We start from the raw sequence: 23,221 nt of genomic DNA on the forward strand, positions 1-23,221 counted from the left end.
TAAAATACATTTATGTGCTGCTAAGCAAAGCTTACGAATAAGGAGAGTGTCACCCTTAGAATTCCCCCTGTTAACTTTCGGTTTATCCAAAAGTAAACTAATTGGTGAATGCAATATGACCTTGCCTGTAAGAGTAGACAGATAGCAGCTAATGGAAGTCCAAGCTTGTCTGATCTTAGGGCAGGCCCAAAAAGAATGAAACAAAGTGTTATCGGAGCCCAAGCATTTACCACACACGGGTTGGTATCCGTTCAGATTTATATAGCTGTACTTGGGTAAAGGTATGCCCTGTGTAATACTCGAAGGTAACACTCCCGGAGGTCTGCATTAGAGGTGAGCCTTGGGATAAATACCTTTAATAATATTGAGCATTTGCCATTTAAACCTTTTAAAAGAGGGTTCAAGGAGAAGGGCATTCAAAGGGAGGGGACGAAGATGGTGAAGCAGGAGTTTCGGAGGGCACTGAGTCATATACGACGAAAGGAAAGGACAGTGAGCAGATGCTGTTGAGAAGAGTGGCATGCATGTGTATGGAATAAGTAGATTAGACAGAAATACCTAAGTGGGAGGGTCTTGTGAACCGGGCAATTATTTAAACTTCCTATGGCTGGATGCAATTCTTGTGAGGGCAGCATTTTGAACAGCAGGAGAGTATTTTATTCATTCATTCATTTATTTACTGAACCTTTTATACTGTTTGTACTGCTATTGCATATCTAAGCGGTGTACAGTCTAAAACATCAAATTAAAGGAACTTTTTTTTTTTTTTTTTTTTTCAATTTCAACTTACATTTCCAAGAACAATCTTGTATAAGAAGTGTTATAACTTCACAAGTATCAAAGAAATATTTATACATTATAATCAACAAAATTGAATAATAACACTTAAGTCCTCATTATATAGATTTAAAGGAACTTTATTAAGCCAGATAGGAAAGAGACAACAGCCACTCAAGAACATACAATTCAATGAATGAAATTGTTATGAAGAAATTGCCACAGTGAAGTAGTGAATTTTCAAACAATTTAGGACGCCCATTATATTCCTATGGCATCTCAGTGTTCAGCGCCAGCTAAAAACGCTAGCACACCTTAGGAAAAGACCCCCTTAATCTTGAAGTACCCTGATGTTGTGCTGCAGCATTTTTATTTTGAAGGAGCACACAAGTCTTTTTTTTCCCAGAGCTAACAATCTGCACTCTACAGTCTGTTTGCTTTGGCTGTGCAGTCCCTTGTGCGCTCTGTATATGTTTCAGCTCCACTGAAGATTTCCTGAAATTGTTCAAATGCCAGGCCTCCATCCTCCGCCTGTATGGAACGTCAGAGCCATTGTTCTTGCTGCACCAGTACATTCTAGCTGTTTTGACTATTTGAGTGATGTTGGAAGAATTCCACTTCCTCAAAGACAAGGTACAACAAAATATAACAAACCACCAACTAATAACCGCAGAGGAATTGTATCACTACTGCCAGGGTGTTTCACATTTTAAGAGCTCTCCCGGAGAGCACCATCATCCCATTAACTGATCCTATATAATAATTCTGACCATCAGCGTTCTAATGTGGGACTGCCTGTGTCCGTGCCTCCTGAGCTAGGCTCCGAAGCCCGGATGACGTCACTCACAGCTGATTCAAAGGCAAGGGGAGGAGTTACTCCCCCCCCTGCCTGGGAATCAGCTGTCAGTGCATCGCTCCCTGCCACTTCGGAGCAAGTGACAGAGAGCGGCGCAACAAAAAACTGCAAGCGTGACACCACAATCCCCCCCCCCCCCCCGGCACATCACCAAATCACCCCCCAAGCACATCAAACACCCCCCTCCCCCCACCCGAAGCACGTGTACACCCCCCCCACCCACACACACACACATGTCACTCCCTCCCTCCCTCCCTGTTCAAGGCCCCCTCACGCCCCTCCAACCGAGATCCACACTGCACCCTCCCTCCGATTTCAACACCCCCCTTTTGCGTTACTGACCCCTGGACCCCCCCTGCCGCGACACTCTCGACCCCCCCCCCCCCCTTTCCGCCAAAAACCCTCCCCCGCCGCCATCGCATACCTGTGCTGACAGGGGACCCCAACCCCCAACAGCCAAAGTCCGCTTCTTGACTGCGCGGCGTTGCTTGAAGAATGAACTGATCAAGTTTTTGTGCGTGTGTCTGACATCAGACGCACGCACAGAAAGTTGATCAGATTCAGTAAGCAAACAACGCTGGCGCAGACGAGAAGAGGACTTCGGCTGTCGGGGGTTGGGATCCCCCATCAGCACAGGTACGTGACAGCATAGTCAGGGGAGGGTTTTCGCCGGAAAGGGGGGGGTCGAGAGGGTCGCGGAGGGGGGTGTTGAAATCGGAGGGAGGGTGGAGTCTGGAACTCGGTGAGAGGGGCGTGAGGAGGCCTTGAACTGGAAGGAAGGGAGGGGGGCGTGGGTCTCGCAGGGGACAGAGCGAGACAGCGAGAGAGGGTTGTGGAATTACCTTGCTAGCACCCGTTTCATTTCCTACCGAAACGGGCCTTTTTTTACTAGTAAGTAAATAAAACGTGTGTGCACATGAAGAGTAAGATGCAGACAGCAGTAATAACCAAAGCTTGCCAGTTTAATTGTGGTGCTCTTCTGAGGGATTCATTTATACAGAATCATTTGAAGCAACTTATGATATACACTTCCAGCCACCAGCATGTATAAATCAGTTTATCAAAGACATACAAACTTGCCTGGTTCTTAGCTTTACTTTCACCCCTCTTCGGCTTATCACTTTTTTGTCAAAGATATTTCCTCTTGGGAGGTTCTTTGATGTGTGTGTGTGTGTGTGTGTGTGTGTGTATGTGTGTGTTTAATTTGTTTTGTTTTTTATTTGTTTGTTTTGTTTTTAAATAAGAGGTGTGTTTCTCTTCCTATTGCTCCATCTCCATGTTTTTGAAAATATCCTCAGGGATATCTCTTGATTTGTTCATGCTACAGTTCTATTTCACACTTATCAGAGTGATACCAGCAGAAGTTCTGATCGTATTCAGTAGGTTGTGTGTTCAGTTCATTAATGTGCCTTAAACAATTTAATGTCTGTTATCGAACCGAAAACGAACCTTTTCCGGAGATGGGAGGGCGGTAGAACGAGAGGACATGATATGAGAGTGAAGGGGGGCAGACTCAAGAAAAATGTCAGGAAGTATTTTTTCACGGAGAGAGTGGTAGATACTTGGAATGCACTCCCGCGGGAGGTGGTGGAGATGAAAACGGTAGCGGAATTCAAGCATGCGTGGGATAAACATAAAAGAATCCTGTGCAGAAGGAATGGATCCTCAGAAGCTTAGCCGAGATTGGGAGGCGGGGCTGGTGTTTGGGTGGTGGGGCTAGTTCTGGGCAAGACTTCTATGGTCTGTGTCCTGAAAATGGGGCTAGTTCTAGGCAAGACTTCTACGGTCTGTGTCCTGAAAATGGCAGATACAAATCAAGGTAAGGTATACACAAGAAGTAGCACATATGAGTTTATCTTGTTGGGCAGACTAGATGGTCTGTGCAGGTCTTTTTCTGCCGTCATCTACTATGTTACTATGTAATGTCTGTTAAATTGATTTAATGTACATTAACCTATGAAATAACATGCATAAGTTGTTTTTTTCCCTTATATGGTGTTTAGCCCTGCCCAGTGCATCTCAGAATGCACTGGGCAGGCCCTGGGTGCCGCCATTTTGTTCCAGGCAGGAGGAAGGAGCCATTGCTCCTGCTCTCCTGCCTCCACCTTATTGTAAAGGTACAGGAAGGGGTGGGGGTGTGGGTGTGGGTTGGGTGCAAGAAGGAGGGGTGGTGTGTGCCTGCACAGGGGAAGGGGTTTGGTCCACTGGACCACCAGGGAAACCTTTTAAAAAAGGTTTCAGGGTCGCGAAGGGGGGGGGGAGTTTAAAAAAAATTGGGGGGTTCAGGGTCCACTTGACCACCAGGGAAATAAAGAAAACAAGATTCGGGGGGGGGGGGGGTTGTGGTCCAGTGGATAGAACTAGTCTAAAGCAAACGTTAATAGCAAGGTAAGCTTTGTGCATCTGGCCCTCAGTTTGTTGAGAAGTAGAAAGAAAATGTCCTTGGAGAGAAACATTCTGTAATAAGTTCCTATAGCTCTAGAGTGGTAGGTCAGCTTTTCCCACATAAAAATGTAAAATGTCAAGATTTGTAGTAGATGAAACTCGGGTGGGGAACACTGTCTTTTCAGCATGTGTATCTGACTTAAAACTAGACTTCCTTTCCTGTCCTCCTCGCCCTGACAGTTTTGTTCTGTGCCATAAATTTGTTAATTCTTGTTTTATCTCCTCACTGATTTATATTAACAGTATTTATAAAACTAGATATGTATTTTAATTGATTGTATGATATGGTGTAATATAACAATGGGACCTACTTGAAAGGATTGCAGAGCACATTGGATACTTCTCTGCAGGGCTTTTTTTGAGGGGGTACTTGGGGTACTGAGTACCGGCACCTTTTCCATTGTATGCTAAAACTGACCCATGGTCCCCAAGTTTTAATGAAAGAGCTCAGGCTCTACACACCGATTCTGCTTTGTCATAGATTCTATAACTGGTTGCAGGGGGACTGGCTATTGTGGGGTTGATCCCTCAGTGATCACCCCACCCCTTAAGGGTGGCCTAGCATTTGAGTACTGGCACCTTTTTTGCTAGAAAAATATCCTGCTTCTCTGGCAGATTATCTGACTAGATTATCTTGATGGCTATTATTTTGTGTTTCAGAGTATCCAGAAAAGATTCTGTTTCCTGACCTGTGATGCTGCAGGTTACCTTGGTGACAGCCTTCGAGGAATAGGGTCAAAATTTGTGAGCTCATCCCAGATGCTGACGACGTGCTCAGAATGTCCAACCCTTTTTGTAGATGCTGAAACGGTGAGTAGATTTCTGTACTACAGTGACTTGCCTAAACCATGGGCAGGGATGTAGGGCCATGTGCAGAGACTCATTGCAGGGTCTGGTTTGCCTCTCTGAAAAGTGGGGCAGAGAAGCAGGACCGTGTGGGAAAAAATGTCACTCAATGGTAGGGATGGCTGTGGCCATGAATTTTAGCCATGAACATGGTATTTACAGCTTTCAGTGGCTCAGGGAACCTAGAGCCATCCTGCTCGATCAGATTTGTTTAATTGGAGACCAAGTTGTATTTTAGGAGGGGGCAGCCCTGACATACTCGTCAGTGCTGCAGGGAAGTCTAGCTTTCCTGTTCCTCCATTTCTCATTTTAGATTACCATTGGCTACAGCAGCTGGCAAATGATGCAGTATGCTAAAACTATGTAACCTAGTAAACGTCAGCAGATAAAGGCCTACACAGTTCATCCAGTCTGCCCAACAAGGTACCAGAGTTGAATATGGCACTCTGCGCTGGTTTTACTTCTTCATGATTAAACTCTGGTATACTTATCTCTATTTCTTCCAGCCAGTTTTTGGGGTGCAGACCATAAAAGTCGTCCCAGCACCAGACCTACTTCCCAACTACTGGAATTACCATCAGAACCCATTCCAACCTTGATCCTGATCTGTTTTTGCCATTTAGGGTTCCCATTCTATAGAAGTCTGCCCGGCATTCCCAACCTCTGAATCTGCCGCCAAAGCTCATTCCAGCTATGAGGTCATTTAAGTTATACTTTAATTGTAGTCCATACTTTTTCTATATAGTGATCCTCTGTGTTTATCCAATGCATTCTTGAATTCTGTCACTGTTTTTGTCTTAATAACCTCCCAAAGGAGGGCATTCCAGGCATTCACCACTCTTTCCGTGAAAAAGCATTTCCTGACGTTGCTCCTAAATCTCCCACCCCGCAGCCTCAACTCATGACCTCTAGTTCTACCATTTCCCCGTCTCTGAAACAAACATGCAAAATAATATTTTTTCAGGTGATGGGGAAACTTGTCAGTTATGTTGCCTTAAAATTCACAGGTGAGAATACTGTGAATGTGTTAACAAGAAAGGAAGGTACTGGAATAACCCTAGGGCTCAGTTAATGCAGAGTTTGTATGTCTGCTTCAGCAGAAAGGGATCCAATTACATATTGAATGCAACATAAGTACTCATAGTCTTTTTCTGTTCATAAAGAGGCCAACAGACTAAACTGCATTGGATAGTGCCCAAATATATGTGCTTACTTGTGTTTAGTTTCAGGCAATGGAAATATATGCAAATGAGCCAAAAAGTAAAGTGCCTGCTTTATTTACTTAGGATATTATGGCAAAATATTTAAGTACAGCTCCTGAGAGCATTTAATATTTTTGCAATAATGTGAAGTTATGGTTCCTTATCATCCCCCCCCCAGACCAGTCCAGACATATGGGTTTATGCATTCCTAGCAGTAGATGGAGACAGAGAACAACTAGCAAGAAATTAAACCTATAGGTAACCTGTGTAGCCCTGCACCAGCCATTCTCCAGCAGATGATACAGGTGGTATCCTATGCAGCCCTAGATGTTGTGTTGGGCTGATTTCAGGATTAAAATAATATATATTAAAGTTAAAGGAATTTTTTTCTAAGCCTGTGAAATGCAAGGGGTTTGAGTCCATATGCCTCAGGGGTGCTAGACCCAGGTGGCAGTGTCCCTTACCTCCTTCCTACCCCTGCCTTGGGCTAGTGGCCCTTGGGATAGTACTGGTTTGTACTTTGGCTTCCTTTCACTTCTATGGTGGGGGGGGGGAGTATTTTAAAGCGAGCAAAGGCATTGCTGAGATCAGGCAGCAGGGAACTTCAAAGCCTCGATTTAAGGGTGGGTGTTTCAGAGTTTCTTGCTGGGAGTGTCTCTGGAGGCCAGTCCAGCATAATGACAGTGCAGCCTGAGAGACCGCAGCATGTAGCAGCCACCATAGTGGGGTATCTGCCAGCAGTAGGTACCACACGTGTGAGGAGGCACACTGAGGGCCCGCAGCATGTCAGACTTGTGAGTTCTTGTACCAAGTAGAGCGCTGCTGAGCCCGGTACTCGGACCAGGTTCCACTTGGCGGCCGGACAACCCCGGGTTTCACCTGCGCTGACCGCCATTCCCCAGAGGTTGAGCCCCTAGGTGCGGGCAGCCTGCAGGACTTATGAGACAGAGCAGGGAGCAGAGTGGTGAACGTAACGGCCAGACAGGCAGCAGGCAAGAGAGTGATCCAGGTACAGGCAAAGTCAATAGGCAGGCAGCAGGCAAGGGAGTAATCCAAGAACAGGGAATGTTAACAGGCAGGCAGCAGGCAGGGGAGTAATCCAGGTATAGGCAATGTCAATAGGCAAACAACAGACAAGAGAGTAATCCAGGTACGGGCAAAGTCAGTAGGCAGGCAGCAGGTCAAGAGAGTAATCCAGGTACAGGCAAATTTAGTAGGCAGGCAGCAGGTCAAGAGAGTAATCCAGGTACAGGCAAAGTTAGTAGACAGGCAGCAGGCAAGAGAGTAATCCAGGCACAAGCAAAGTCAGCAACGAGGGACAAAGTAGAGAAGAAGCACACTACTGAGCAAGTAACACCTACCAAAGTAGAAGCTGACGCATGGAGTCCAGGAGGAGCTCAGCTGATAAAGTGCTGGCGTCTGACATCAGCAGGGAACAGCAGGGAAAAGGAGCACAGCCATAGGACAAGAGCAGGGTAAGGAGGAACCAGAAGACCAATAGGAGAGAAGCAAAGGAAGCCAGGCAGAGAGAGAGCAGACTCAGGTGCGTGGAAGCAAAGCAATCAAGGAGCCTGGAAGCCAGGCAGAGAGAGAGTAGACCCAGGTGTATGGAAGCAAAGCAATCAAGGAGCCTGCAGCCAGAGAAGAATTACACACACATGGCTCAGGGCTGTGCCAGTGAAGTGTGCGTGTCAATGGGACCACGCGCAGCCCGAGTACGCCGCTTGCGTTGAGGTAGGGGACATGTCACAGCAGCAGTGGGTGAATCAGATGGAAAGCAGATGGAAGAGAAGGGGCTCAGAGTGAGGCAGACCTCTGAGATAGCAGAGATCCCAGTTTTGGCAGAACCTGCCACTGTCTTAGATATGACCCATGCTGTTTCAGGCCCTCCAGTGCTCATTGCAGCTTAGATATTTGAGTTATCCGGGCAGGCTGACAACAGGACAAGAGACTTTCCTGGGGGGTTGGCTTCTCCTGGGAATTTGTGCTTTTAATGCACAAGGTGTTCTACATGAAGAAGGCAGGCACCCAGGCTGTGACTTCATAAACTGACATCACCAAAGAGAAACCAGTGGATCCTAAGAGACAGAGACTAGCTTGGGATGTAGACCTGGCAGAGGTACACTCTAAGGAAGTGTGTCCCAAGTCAGCTCTGAAATATCCCCTTGCCAGTCAAGTTTTCAGGATATCCACCATGAATATGTGTGAAACTGATTTGCATACACTCCCTCCATTATATGCAAATCTCTTTTTTGCATATTCATTGTTGATATCCTGAAAACCTGACTGGCAAGGGATACTTCAGGACCGACTTGGGAAACACTGGTCTAAGGAGTCAAAGGTCTTCCAGGAACCCATCAAAAAGCTGTCAGAGTTTAGAGACAGAGATCCAGAGGAGGATTGGAGAGAGCCAAAATTTCCCCTGGGGGTGGCCATCTCTGTGGTGAGGATATTTTAGGGAAGAGCTAATCACAATTTCTCAGGTGATGACCGTTCAGAAACTCTTGGAGGAGCAACCACTGGTAGCCACCCAGTTGGCAGATCCTGTATTTGAAGGTATCATAAAGCCCTCCAGAACTTTTTCCACGCATATGACCATTAAGGACATGATGCAGACCGAATAAGAAGCCCTGGATGCAGCTTTCAAGATAGGACAGTCTATTATCAGGCCATATTATATCCTGGCTGAGGAGAAAGAGATTCTGTGGCTACCTGGCGTAGATGCAGTAATGTCGGCAGTGACCAAGAAGACACTATCTCAGTGGAAGGGAACACAGCCCTGAAAACCCCACATGAATGAAATCTCTGTTGAAGTGAGCCTTTGATGTGCTAGCTCTTTACAGGTGGTGGTCTGTGGAGATTATGTGGCCAGGGAGTGTCTCAGGTGGGTAGAGCAGTCTTCTGTGGAAGTGAAGTCAGCTTGAGTGGACTTGGACAGAAATGTGATGAGCTCAGCCTTCCTTGAGGAGGCCTATATGATCTCATTAGGGCATTGGCTAAAGAAATGGCTCTCCAAGTTGTCAGCCCGGGGGCTTCTCTGGTTGTATAGTTGGGGCTGTAGATGGAGCTCAGCAGGCTTCGTTTTAAAATGAAACTTGTTTGGAGAAAACTTGAAGAAGCTGCTTAAGAGTTTGGAAGCATTGAAAGTTCCTCATCTGCTAGAGAATTAGCCAGAAGGTCTGGGGCAGTTTTTTTTCTTCCAATGCTGCTTTAAAGTGGCAAGGAAGTATTGTTCGGGACATGTGAAAGGCTCCCAGAGGAATAATTTCTACAGAAAGGTCAGTACTTTTATTAAGGTCAGCATGGTGGAAGAGAAGGGGGACCAGTTAGGCTAGGGTCATCCCGAGGGTCCCAATGAATCCTTGGAAGTCCACATTCCGGTGTTAGCAATAGGAGGTTGGTTAAGAAAGTTTTACTGGAGGTGAACCCGGGTTACCTCAGGCCAGTGGGCACTCAGTTATTCAGGAAGGTTACACCCTAAAATTTGCTCCACTTCTACCAGAAGGTTTCGTTGAGTTCCCTCGCCACTTGCAGTTGAAAGCTGCAGTGGTGGTCTGGGAGACCTTGCAACAATTAATTCTGTTGAAGGCAGTGATCCCTGTTTTCCTGGGGGAGCGTGGCTTGGCCTGGTACTCAATTTTGTGGTTCCAATGGAGGAGGATACCTGCCAGCCTATTTTGGATCTCAGATGAACAGGGCCTTCAGAGTGCCTCATTTCTGGATATGGACTCTGAGGTCCATAATAGTAGCGTTGCACCAAGGGGAGTTCTTAGCATCTCTGGATTTGTCAGAGGTTTACCTCCACATTCCTATCCAGCAGAGACATCAGCATTTCCTCTGTTTTGCCATTCTAGGTCAACATTTCCAGTTATGCTCTCTCCCATTCGGCCTTGTAACAGCATCCATGACCTTCTCCAAGGTGATAGTGGTAGTGGCGGTGATCTTGAGAAAGGAAGGGATTTTAGTCCATCCCTAATTAGATGATTGGCTGATCTAAGTTCTTTTAGGAAAGCAAGATGGTGACGTCCAGGGTAGTCCAGTTCCTCCAGAAGCTGGAATTGGGTAGTCAAGAGCAAGTTGCTGCCATTTCAGTCCTTGGAGTATTTGGAAGCATGTTTGATATGTGGAAAGGACGAGTGTTCTTCAAATCTTTGATGGCACAAAAGCTGAGGGAATCTCCTTAGCAGATCAAAATTGCAAGCATGGAATTACCTCCGGTTACTGGGATCGATGGTAGTGCCCCTGAAGGTGGTGCCATGAGTGAGGGTCTTTGCTGCAATAGCTGCCTCAAACTGCAATGCATGTTTGAGTCTGCCATTGGAGGCAAAGAATAGTCTAGAATGGTGGCTTCAGCTTCACATTTCTATAGAGAGGAATGAGTCTGAAGAATTGGACTGGACGGTGAATATAACAGATACCAGCCTCAAGTGTCAGGGAGCACATTGTCAAGGGATGGTGACTCAAGGCCTCTGGTTGGCAGAGGAAGCAGCATGGTTGACCAACAAGTTGGAAGCAAGAGCCATCTGATTGGCTCTCAGGCCCCTATTGCCTTCATCCAGGGCAAGGTGGTCAGGATGCTCTCAGAAAATGTGATGGCAATGGCTTATGTAAATCATCAGGGCAGGACCAAGAGCTTGCAGGTGGCTGAAAAGATGGGCAGAGAGTCATTTGGCAGACCTGTTGGTGACACATGTAGTCAGAAAATGTTGAATTCCAGGGAATGAAGCCTGGTTGAGAAAGCCTTCACATACATTGTATGGTGCTGGGGGCTTCCCATGATCTCATGGCACAACCAGCAACACAAAGGTTCTAAGATTCTTGGTGAAAGGAGAGACCGCTGAATTAAGGAGATAGATGTCTTGGTACAGCCTTTCCCCAGTTTGGCCTGTTGAATAGGTTTCTGTCTTGGCTGTTGATGGACAGAGTAATATAAAGAATAGGAAATCACCAGGTTAAGGGGGTGCAAGTGATCTCTGTTTGGTTGAGAAGATCCTGGGTACGGTGATCTGGTGAGATTGATGAGAGTGGGGCCATTGAGGTTCCCAGTTTGGAAAACCTGCTATTCCAAGGACTGATAGGGATGCAGGATCCAGTTCAGTACTCTCTAATGGCATGCCTATTGAGCAGGCAAGATTGTGGAAGAGAATTTACTTAAGTTGGGTGATTGAGATGCTTTTGCATTCCAGAAAGAGGTCCACTTCTATTCTTTTCTAGCCTATGTTAGAGTGTGGCAGATTGTTTGACAGTGACAGGTGGTTACTGTAGGAGCCTTGGTTCAGGAGATTCTGGATTAAAACAAATTTTTTTTTTTTTTTTTTGCAAGATGACATTGGCCCCTCTGAGGATGCAGATTGCAGTCTCATCTTGTTATTAGGGGTTGGTCCAGTGTAAAGCCTTGGCATATCATCCAGATGTGGTGCATTTCTTAAAGAGCATTAAACCTTTAAGGCCCCAAGGACCTGGGAATCTGCACAAAATGTATGCTGTTCTGAGTAGGGTAGTTTGGGGTTTTTTTTTCCAAAATTGATGGAGTAATGTCTTTTAAATATAAAATCTCCAAGTATTTTGAGATCCAGTTGGTATTGTTCCTAGAACTCCAATCACAATTGGTAATACCATTCAATTTTTCCTCCAAAGTCTTTGCTCTTCAGTTTGTAAATCACAGTATTTTATTAGGGGGGGGGGGGTTCTAGCTGTTTTTCTTCAGTTCTACTATCACTTACTACTATGATTAAAATATTTTAATCTTATCTATCAATCTATTACTAGAAAGGTTACAATAAACATGCACAATAAAATTAGACTAAAACAGCTAAAGAATAATAAGTAGAAAGATATTTCAAAAATGTCTAACACATAATTTTGCCTCAAATATAATAAAAATATGAGAGTGAAAGTTATTTAATAGTAGAATTTCTTGAGGTCTAGTCACATGGTGCTGCTGCCAGACATGCCATTAATGGTTGTAGCATAACTTCATAACATCAGTTCCTAGGTTGAAATCCATCCTCTGATCAAGTCAGCTCGTCTACACTCCTGAGGAAGATAATCAGAATGTGAATTGTTCCTTTGTAAACTGCTTAGGATGAAGACTGACTTGTGAGTAGATTGTAAGTATAATATTTGTATCTGTCCTTTGCTCTGCCTGCAGCTCCTGTCCTGCGGTCTTCTTGAGAAGCTGAAGTTCAGTGTTCTAGAGCTGCAGGAATATCTGGATACCTACAACAACAGAAAAGAAGCCACTGTCTCCGTAAGCCCACTTTCCTATTCCTCCAGTGCAACTCCTTGCTCATTAGTTTTTTTGGCCTATGTTCTGCAGAATTTTTGAGCCACAGAAATGGTCAAATATGTGAAGATGTTTGGCCTATGATAGTTTTTGGCAGCATGAAAATCCATTGGTTGGATAGCTAGGAGCTTGTCGTCTCTGTCGCATGATTACTTATTCTTGTATGTGATTTTTTGCATGTCAGCTTTCTCAGAATACAAATTTAATAGTTCAGATTATTATAGCTTCAACCTTCCATAGCTTCTCTCTTCTGTTTTGCATAGCACTAGTTTAAGGGTCCTTTTACTAAAGGGCGTTGCCTTTATCATACGCCAATAGGCTGTCGAAAACATGCTAAAGCATTTAGTGGTACTTTGCCTATTAGTGCATGTTATCTATTTTTTTTAAAATACTTTTTTGAAGGGGTGTGTCATAGGCAGAGAATGGGCATTCCCATGCCTTAGGATTAGCGCATGGTAACTGGATAACACTGGGTTAACGTGGAAGCCTTTAGCACCTCCTAAATAGGAGTGGTAAATGCTCCTTCACTAATTTTTTGCAGGTACCACATACTAATGCAAAAAAGAACCCAGAAAAGGCCCTAAAATATGCCACGGTAAATCTGGGTTTAGCATGTAGGAAAGCCCTGCATTAGAACACTGTAAACCCAGATTTGACTGTTAAAAGGGCCCCCGAATCATTACATAATCAGAATTGCAGATGGTTGTTTTGTCCTTCTTTATTTATGCAGCCCTTTTACTAAACTGCGGGACGCACTGAGGTGTCCCGTGGTAGTGTCCCGATTAGCACACCAAAAAATAGTTTGCATTTTTTGGCACAGGAGGTGTGTCTATGGGCTGAGAGTAGGCATGTCCTGCGCTAATCAGGTCCAAGAAACAGGAAAACCAAGGGCTTCCACAGGAAAAAAAACATTAGGAAAACGTTGAAGTGGAAGAATACTAAATACCAGGATTGGTAAGGCAAAAACTGTTTATTCTTCCAAAATAAACAAGGTGTCCTCCACACAGGCCGTGTTTCGGAGTAAAAGCCTTCATCAGGAGAACACTTCTGAATCTTCTAACCTTATTCTGCTCAAAGGAGAATTATAATAATATCATGGAATCGCTGCTAGTAAAAGCTACAAAGTTCAATATGCTGGTGTGCCCGCCAAATAAGAACAGCATCTGATTGGTAGAAACGATGCTAGTAAAGAGCTGCAAAGTTCAAGCCACCAGCGTACCCGTCAACTGTTGGTATTTAGTATTCTTCCACTTCAGTATTTTCCTGTGCTAATCAGGTAGCACTGGTACATTACCATGCACTGCCCACTTAGCACAGAAGCCCTTACTGCCTCATAAATAGGTGGTAGTAATGGTCATGTGCTAATTGGCAGTATCAAAAATTTCAGTGAAGAAAAGGATCACTAACAGTGGTTTCCACTCAAAATATAAGCACAGTGATCAGAAGCAACCCGCTTTGCGGTTTCACCTGAGTACAAGACTGTTCCAGGACTTCCCCTGAAGAAGCAGACGTGAAATGGGTCCCCCGTTGGGATGGTCCAAAAATAAGATATCTCCCTCAGTCTCTCTAATGCTCGCTTCATGCCATAAAAATGATGGGTACAGATGCAGATGTTATCCGTACCTGCTATTTTTGCTCAGGTTGATATGAGAAAAAGTGAACAAGATAAAAATAACAGTAAAAAGAGATTACAAGAGAAGAATTACACAACTAAATAATTGGAATTTGGAGGGTTTTTTTGAGTGAGCCGATGTTCGAACTCTGCCGATCCAAGTTAGTCCGCAGTTTCGGCCTTAACTGAGGCTCTTTTTCCTCCACCCTAAAGGATTTATAACGTTGTGCTTTATTTCCTGAGCACGCTAGCAGGTTGCTTTTGATCACTGTGCTTATATTTCACATGCTAATTTGGGAAAATAGCACGTGGCCATTACAGGAAAATATACAAAGCAGCCATTTCACCACCACACTAAAAGTGGCCGTAGCACACAGGAAACCCACACGCTATAAATAGCGCTAGCCACTTTTGAGAGCACAGTTTAGTAAAAGGGCCCCTATGTTTTGATTCCCACTACAAATGGAGCAAGGAAGATGCATTTATGTATTTTTGAGTTTTAAAAATTGCTGGGGTGATGTTATCCAAAGGCTGAAGTCTGTTTTTGTTTGAAAGAAATCCCAACTCTTCTAGGTTTGCCAGCACATTAGAATCACATGCCTTTTTTACTTGGAAAATTGCTCACAGCTATGCATTTCTTACTAAGTCATTGATGTCTGTGCAACTATTGTTACGATGATTGTTATCATGCTTTGTATAGCACATCCCAGGTGTAAGCAGTGCTAAACAAAGGCACAGAGAAGGGAGGAAAGGGAGGTAATTTCATAATAATGAACATAAAAAGGGTCCTGTTTTATAACTAGATTTCTGCAATAATCACCAATACTGCCTAAATGCTGCGACACAGATTTACACCTGTTCTGTGGTAGATGTAAATGCAATGTCTGTGTGTATGAATTTTATAAAAGTGCACACAGCGTCTCAGCTCCAACCAGATTATTGCCCTGGAGATGCCCTTCAGACTGCATAAAAAGTAGGTAATGTCTTTCAGTGCACCTTCTTCGTACATCTGTACGCTCCTGCACAACTAGCTATTTTTCTGCATGTGCAAAGGGTAAAGGAGTAAGTCTATAAAGTAGATGGTAACATTTACACACCCAGTTATGCACATAATTGTTTAGAATAGAAGTATATATGCACATGGGGGTAATTCTATAAGTGGGCACGGTGAGAGCCTGTTCCATTATAGAACACTCCCATATCTTGGTATCGCCAGGCCCCTTGCGTTTTATGTGCCCACAGTTACACCAGCCATAGACTGGCAGGGACACATGGAACTTACACTATTCTGTAAGTTACACACGTTAAGTGGTAGCCCCGCTCATATCTTGCTCAAGCTCCCTCCATGTGTATGTTCCCTTCGCATTTGCACGCTATTCCCCAAATTCTATAAATGGTGCTTTAAGTTGTGTATGATAATTTGGCTGCATGGCCAAATTGTGCACACAACTTGAGTAATAAACCAATTGGTGCCGATAATTGGTGTTTAACCAATTGGCAGCACTAATTGGCTTTAATTAGAATTTACGTTCACAATGTTCTATTCTATAACATGGTGCCCTTAAATTCTAATGCACGTGACTGAAAAGGGGGGGCGTGGAATGGGCGTTTCAAAAAACATGTGCATTATTATGGAATACACCTGATCTGCGCCAAACGCTATTCTGTAAACGGTGCCCAACTCAGAGTGCCATTTATAGAATAGTGATCATTTTTTTCTGTGCCTACTTTTCAGCACCATATACAGAATCTAGCCCTAAAGGTCCTTTCACTTTCTTAGTTCCCTCCAGTGGCGTAGCTACGTGGGGCCTGAGGGGGCCTGGGCCCCCGTAGATTTGGCCCTGGCCCCTGCCGATGATCCCCTTGAACCCCCCTCCTGCCACCAATCCTCCCCCACCGTCGCTGCCCGCCCCGCCGCTGCCTCAGATACCTTGTTTGCTGGCGGGGGTCTCCGAACCCCGCCAGCCGAAGAGAGTCTTCTTCAGCGCTGGAGGAGCGCCTTCGTTCAATGAAGTTCCTGGTGCGATCAGCTGTTTCGACGCTTTATGTCCTGCACCGTGCATGTAGCCCCGTGCGGACGTAAGGCATCGAAACAGCTGATCGCACCAGGAACTTCGTTGAATGAAGGCGCTACTCCGGCGCTGAAGAAGACTCTCTTTGGATGGCGGGGTTTGGGGACCCCCACCAGCAAACAAGGTATCTGATGCGATGGCGGGGCGGGCGGGGGAAGGTTGGTGGTGGGAGGTGTGTTCAAGGGGGTCGCCGGCAGGGGGGTCCAATGTGGCGGCGGCGGCAGCTCGGGGGGGGGGCGGCTAAACAGTGCCCCCCACCTCGGGCTCTGGCCCCCCCCCTCCCGGCGAGGGTTGGCTACGCCCCTGGTTCCCTCTTATGGAATAGAAAAGCACAGTACTTTATTTCATTGTCAGCTCAATAATTTTCTGTGTAATCAGTGGCAGCAGAATATCTTTTTTAGCTGGCGGGGCCAAACAAACCAGTGTCTGCCCCCTCCCCCTAAGCCTTCTAGTTACTGGTGTTATGTTGGGCAAAATATCAATTCCACGAGTATTACATTTTAATTGGTGTCACAGAATGCCTAGCCACCCGCCTGGGGCTAGCCCGCGGCCACTTAGAGGGTCTATCCCCAGCACAGCTCAGGTCCACCTGCACCTGCCACTTGTGCTCTACACTAGCACCCTCTTCTCACTCACTGGGTCCCAACCACCTCTCCCACTCTCAAATTATTCCCAGTGATTTCTAGGTTACTGGGGCCACACTCCAGTGGTCCCACAGTTCCTGGAAAGTACTTGCAGACCCAACACACAAAGCACCAGAATTCTTAGTCCAGACAAGCTGAGGTAATAAACTAAAAAAGTTTATTGTCATGAAAAATTAGAACAATGAACAGAAAAGATGCAATCAGCAAAGCAATAACAGGTAACTGAAATATGGATCAATTATGACACTATCTATCTAAATAGTACCTGGGGAGTTCAGGATATATAGCTGCTCACAGGTTATCAAATATAACTGTTCACAGGGCCTCAGCAAAGAGATCTTTCTCTCTCTTCTCCCTGGCTAAGACTGGGGCAAAAGCCAGTGCATCCTAGATGAATTGAGCTCCTGAGCAGATCAGCCCAGATCAAGTTTTCAAAAGTATACTGCATCTTACTTCCTATCGGTGTTAGACTAAAGAAAGAACAGTCATTTCTCTGTAACAGCTTTAAAGTAAGGAAACACCACCTGCTGGCCAATAGGAAAAATACACTTCAAAAATTAATTAAGGCTGTTTTGCAGGCTTAAAAATCTTCTGTTTTGTCACAATTGAATATACTAGATCCATGTGCTGCACTGAAGATTTTCTAACATCATTTCATTTAAGACAGCATGCTATAAATGAGACTGTTACTAGTGTGTATACAGTCTCATTCGCCAATGCACAGTTTTACATTTATTTAAAACAAACATTGCTTTGAATCCACACACCTTCAGTCCATCTGTCTCTTTTTCTGATCACAGTGGCTAACAAGCTGCAAGGCGACCTTCGCTGGGGGCTCAAGAGATGGAGTCATTACATGTCAGCCGGGGGACTCAGAAGAGAAGGTAAGGTATACCTACAACAGGCAGTGTTGTTAATGCAGTGATACAGCTAATTAGTTGTTTAATTTTAAGCACAGCTTGCCTAAGTAATGGGAGGAAGAGAGATCTTTTTATCTTCATTTGTAAGGTCAATGCTAGTGTTAAGCACAGGGAAGTTCTAGCACAGGTCAGCATGGACTCGCCTGATCTTGCTTAGGACATGATTCTTAATCCTGGACTAAGTTGCTCTGTAGTTTTACAGTTTTATAGTAATCTAGGGCTGTACCAAACATTCGTATTTGATTCGGCCCCGAATAGTGCCCCAAATACATTATTCTTATTCAGCTGAATAGTGATTTAAATCTGAATACGAGTAATCCGGGGCTCTACTGTGCTTAATCCTTATGAAATAAACACTTGATCTCTGATTTCACATTGCTTCTTTTATTATTTGTTTTGTTAAAGCTCAATTCCCATTATTCATATTTGGTATTCGTATTCTGCGAAATAGTAAGATATGCTATTCAGTACCATAATGATTATGTAAGTATTTGTGTAACATGGAATATACAATAAACTCCTAGCCAGAGCTTCTCAGACCTGTCCTGGAGACCCCACAGCCAGTTAGGTTTTCAGGCTATCCACAATGAATTGTATGATGTCAGTTTGCGTATAATGAGGCTCCGTCATGTACAAACTAATCTCCTGCCCATTTATGTATTTATTTACGTATTTCTTTAAAAGATTTATAACCTGCGCTGTCCTATACTGGTAATGATGATACATATACAATAGTTAGTTTCTCAAAGACAAGAACGACAATAAAATAAAAACAAAATTTACAGTATAAGGCTATTCTTATACTGTCCACTATCATCACCTCCAATTTTGCTAAGAGTAAATGTTCAATTTGTCTAAACACTAAACAAAAAAAGCCTTTAACAATTTTTAAAACTAAAGAAAATTCTTCATACATTGAAATTTATTTGTTATGGATATCCAGAAAACCCAACCAGCTGTGGTGTTCCCAGAGAACAGGATGGAAGCACACACTAGTAGATGCATTTGAAAAGAAATATAAGTAACTTACACATCTGTTGCACCAAAGATTTTCTAATCTAATGCAAACAATCTTTTTCAGAGAGGGAAAAGCAGTAGAACTAGAGGTCATGAGTTTGAGGTTGCAGGGTGGGAGACTTAGGAGCAATGGCAGGAAATACTTTTGCACAGAAAGGGTGGCGGATGCCTGGAATGCCTTCCCGCGGGAGTTTGTGAAGACAAAAACGGTGATGGAATTCAAGAATGCACAGGACAAACACAGAGGAACACTACATAGAAAAAGGATGGAATCCAATTAAAACAAAACTTAAATGACCTCATAACTGGAGTGAGCTTTGACGGCAGGTTCAGAGTTTGAGAAATAAGATTAATGCTGGGCAGACTTCTAAGTTCTGTGCCCCAAAATTGTGAAGGAGAGACAGAGATTAAGTATACCAGAGTTTAATCACGCAAAAGTGGAACATGTGCAGAGTGCCAGGTTCAAATGGCAGACTGGATGGACTGTGCAGGTCTTTATCTGCCAACATTATGTTACTGTGTTCTGTTATGTTCAAGTTGAATGCAGCTAAGTGCCTAAGGCCTAATATATCCAAATTGGTTTCATATATTGTATAGAAGTTAGGCTGCATTTGTTTCAGGCATGCCCAAAACAGTGTGTCATATCTGGCTTCATCCGGACTGTGACTTTATTGGGTGCAAATAATCCTGGAATAGCAGCGGTTGTCTTTGCTTTCCACGTGGCTGTCCTGGTCTGCAACTCAGCCTGTCCTCCTTTCTGTTAGGCACTCGCTTGATTCTCTTCTGTTATACAGGGGCATAGCCAGATGGCCAATTTTGGATGGGCCTGTGCCCAAGGTGGGCGGGCATGGAATTTGTTCCTCCCCTGGGCCCCCTCCGGTTTGCTCCTCTCTCCACTCCTCCCTGCCCACAAACCCCAAATATTAAAATCTTTAGCTGGTGGGGATCCTCAAACCCTGCCAGTTGAAGATTTCCTCCTCCTCCTCCTCCTCAAGCAGCCAGCACTCTTCCAAACAGCAGCCAACAGCACTTGCCTCAAAATGATGCTGTTGCCGGCAGGCTGTGCATGCTCATTGCTTTTGCATGTACAAAAACTGAGTATGTGCAGAAGGGGCAGTCTCGGCGTCAGCTCAAGGCAAGTGCTGCTGGCTGACATTTGGAAGAGCACTGGCTGCCCAAAGAGAGAAAATCCCCACCAGCTAGAGCAAGAGTGTCACAATTTTGGGTGGGCCTGAGTCCAAAAGTAGGTGGGCCCTGGCCCACCCAGGCCCACCTGTGGTTACGCCACTGCTTCTGTAGCAGCAGGGCCATTTCCTGCTCCTATCTCTTCCACGTTCCAGATGTTATACTTCCTCACAAAACTGAATTCACCAGGCAGTTTTTGTTTCACCAGTAATCAGGAGGCGTTGTGGCTAAACACCACAGAAACTCCAACCAAGGGCCTGATGTACCAATTTGTTTTCTCCATGTTGTGCCACTAAGGGGAAATACTTAGTGTAGGCTACTTTAGGCAGTAATTCCTTTTACTACAGGTAATTTATCTAACCAAAGCAGTGTGCGTCCGTTTAAAATAGAGAAGTGCACATGTTGCACTCCTGCCCTGGAAATGCCTTTTATAAAGGTAGGTAAAATACACACATTGTACAACTATGCTCATAGAGCCCAATGTTCAGCCGGTGTTGATCAGCATTTTGCTGACTTCCAGTTAAGTGCGATATTTAGCTCTTAACCAGCTATGGGTTACCACATAAAGATAGGACTGACTTTTGTGCTAATATTCAGCACTTAACCTGGTCAGTTAAGTGGTGAATATTAGTACTTAACCGGCCAAATGCTGGCTCTGTCCCTGGAAGGTCCCCAAAATAGCTGGTTTTCAGTTTGGTGCTAACCGGTTATTTTCAGCAGCACTAACCAGTTAAATGCTTCTGAAGATTAGCGGTTATCCCTGAACAGGCGATTAACCAGCCAGGAGCCGTTTCTGGCCCATTAAATCGCTTTGAATATCTACCTGATACTTTTTATGCACTTAAGGGGAGGGTATCTCAAATTATCCATTTCTACATATAGCGCACTGTAGCTTTGGAACTTCCCTTCAAAAAAAATAACACAATATTAAGAGAGAAAAAAAAGATCAGAAGAAAAATCTATAGAGTTAGTATTAATTTTGATAATATTGCTGTTTTAAAATGAAAGCCAAAGGGGCTGAGACCGTTCACTGCTACTGAGATATTGAAAGCATTACCAGGAACATTCTGCCAACATGTTTTGGAAACATGTGAAGCCCAGTTTTAGATACGACATGGAGATGGGACGTTCACAATTCCCCTGGTTCTGTTGAACATGGAGCCTCATGTAAAGTACATGTAAGGACATGCAAGACTGCATGTTGATGGTCCCCCTTTTGAGATGAACATGGAGAAAAACATGCAGCTGCACCTCACATGTTCATGGGATCAGCTTTTTTAAAATCGCTGCTTCCATTCTCCATGCACACCCCCATCACCCCACCAAAACAGCAATCCACCCCAAAGCATCATACAGCATCCAATGCCCCCGATGACATCTAGTAGCATTGTAAATGATGACAGATAAAAACCTGCATGATTCATCCAATCTGACCAACAGTCACATTATCAATTTCCTCAACCTGATTCCCCCCCCCCCCCCCATCATTTTCTCCCATGACAACCCACAAAATTATCCTGCATACCCCTCAAACCCGTGATCCCACTACCCTGACTTTTACTGGGGTCCCATTGTACCTCAAGATTCACTCTAGGGGTCGAGGGTACCATTTTGAATTTGGGGCATGGAAGTTACAGGAGCAAATGGGCATTACTCCTGCTCCCACTAGACATCAGGGACCTTGAGACCCTCATAATGTTTATGTTTATTTGTACTTGATCATCCTTTTTAACATATCAAAACAATTTACAAAATAGTTAAAACATATGGAAAAAAAAAAGAAAAGAACGCCAAAAAATATGTAGAAAAGAAAACAATCACACCTCCAGAATCTCAGATTGTCTACTGGTTAAACATGAGCACCTGCTTAATATTATGATTAAGATTCTTTATAGAAAAGGGATGGATGAGGGTATTTGAAGTGGTCTATTTTCAGAACAGGCAAAACAGAGATAATCAGCAACACAGATGAGAACTTGCAGAGAGCGAAGTGCAGTGACCCACTACACTTTGCTGTCTATGTGGTCTATTTTCAGCCATAGCAGGTTGAACTAGGAAAGTCAGTGCTGCTTACCATTGAGCTGTACTTCTTACTGCATGTGTTTCACTGATGTGCTATACTTTTCTTTCTCCTTCTTTCTCTCCCTATGCCATGCTTGCTGGGTAGCAAATGGAATCTCTTGCAGTAAGTTACAGTTCTTGAATATTCTTTATCTGTCAAGAGGTCAACTTGTATCCGCTGTTGCTTCTTACCTTCTGTTCATTTATTCCCTACCTTTTCCTTTATTTTACTAAGCAGATTATTGAACCATGTGGGATTTTACTTCTGGATCATTTTTCTTTGAATATGAAAGATGTACCTTATTGCCAGTGCTAGACTGTGTTAAGTATTTAAGATATTGTGTAGGGTCTTAAACTCTGTGTACCAAAATAATGCTGTGATTTCATGAAGCTGGCCAGCAAGGTTGTAAAATACAATAGCTATTCATTGGCGGCTATTTCTAAGTAGTTATAGCCAAACCTAGAAGGTGTTTTATTGCAGTAAAAGTTGATTATGTAGCTGAAATATGAAATGAGATCTAGAGGTGACTGTTGCTCTGATAACACAGGGAAAGGGTGAGTTTTATGCTCTTCCTGAAGCATAACAATTTTCTGTCATAATCATGGGAAGGAACAGTTTGTTACGGTGTGCTTTTCCTGCCAATTAATACTCCACTGCAGCCAGTGGATGGCATTTCAACCCTGTTCTCCGGTTTGGAATACAGCAGTCAACCAGATGGGCAGAGTGTAGCACTTTTTACCTGTGAACTTTGCCCAAGTTGCCTTATTCTTTGGCTTTGATACTTGCCACATATATAATATTCACCCAGACATTTTCACCTCCTTTTTCTGAGGCACAAAATGCATAATTGTTTCATTTATATATTTTTAAAAAAATAAATAAATGTTTCATTTATATATTTTTTTTTAAATCTTTTTTGAATTTTGGGATATATGGGTCCTTAGAGTTAGAAGTATATGGATTTTCATTAAGGTTTATTCACACAAATTTTGAATTAATTTTGAATTAATTAGTAAACAAAGTAAAATATCAATAAAATATTGGAAAGGGTCAGATTATGAGGAGTCTTGATGATGTATAGAGCTAGGAAGTGAGCCTTTGTTACCGCTAGACTCACTGAAAAATAACGGCTCAGCTGTGGTAACAGCCTATATGGAAGTCTCCTTGACGTTTTCCTTTTCTTATCTAAAATCCGTTATTGGTGAATTCCACAGTGTGTGATCCCTTTCTGAATCTCCCTGTATTTTTTATTGATAAGGATTGACTATTTTTGGTAGTCCTTTTTCTGAAGGCATTT

General features: G+C 43.9%; 1 protein-coding gene across 1 annotated transcript in view; it reads left to right on the top strand.

Moving 5' to 3' along the window:
- Nucleotides 1–23,221, top strand: part of FRY (FRY microtubule binding protein) — a 449,190-nt gene that overhangs the window by 416,774 nt on the left and 9,195 nt on the right. Inside the window, 3 exon segments of the mRNA XM_030200365.1 lie at nt 4,739–4,888; nt 12,278–12,376; nt 17,541–17,624. Of these exon segments, the coding sequence (XP_030056225.1) occupies nt 4,739–4,888; nt 12,278–12,376; nt 17,541–17,624 (333 nt within the window).

This window comes from Microcaecilia unicolor, chromosome 4 (genome assembly GCF_901765095.1).
Source record: "Microcaecilia unicolor chromosome 4, aMicUni1.1, whole genome shotgun sequence".
NCBI lineage: Eukaryota > Metazoa > Chordata > Amphibia > Gymnophiona > Siphonopidae > Microcaecilia > Microcaecilia unicolor.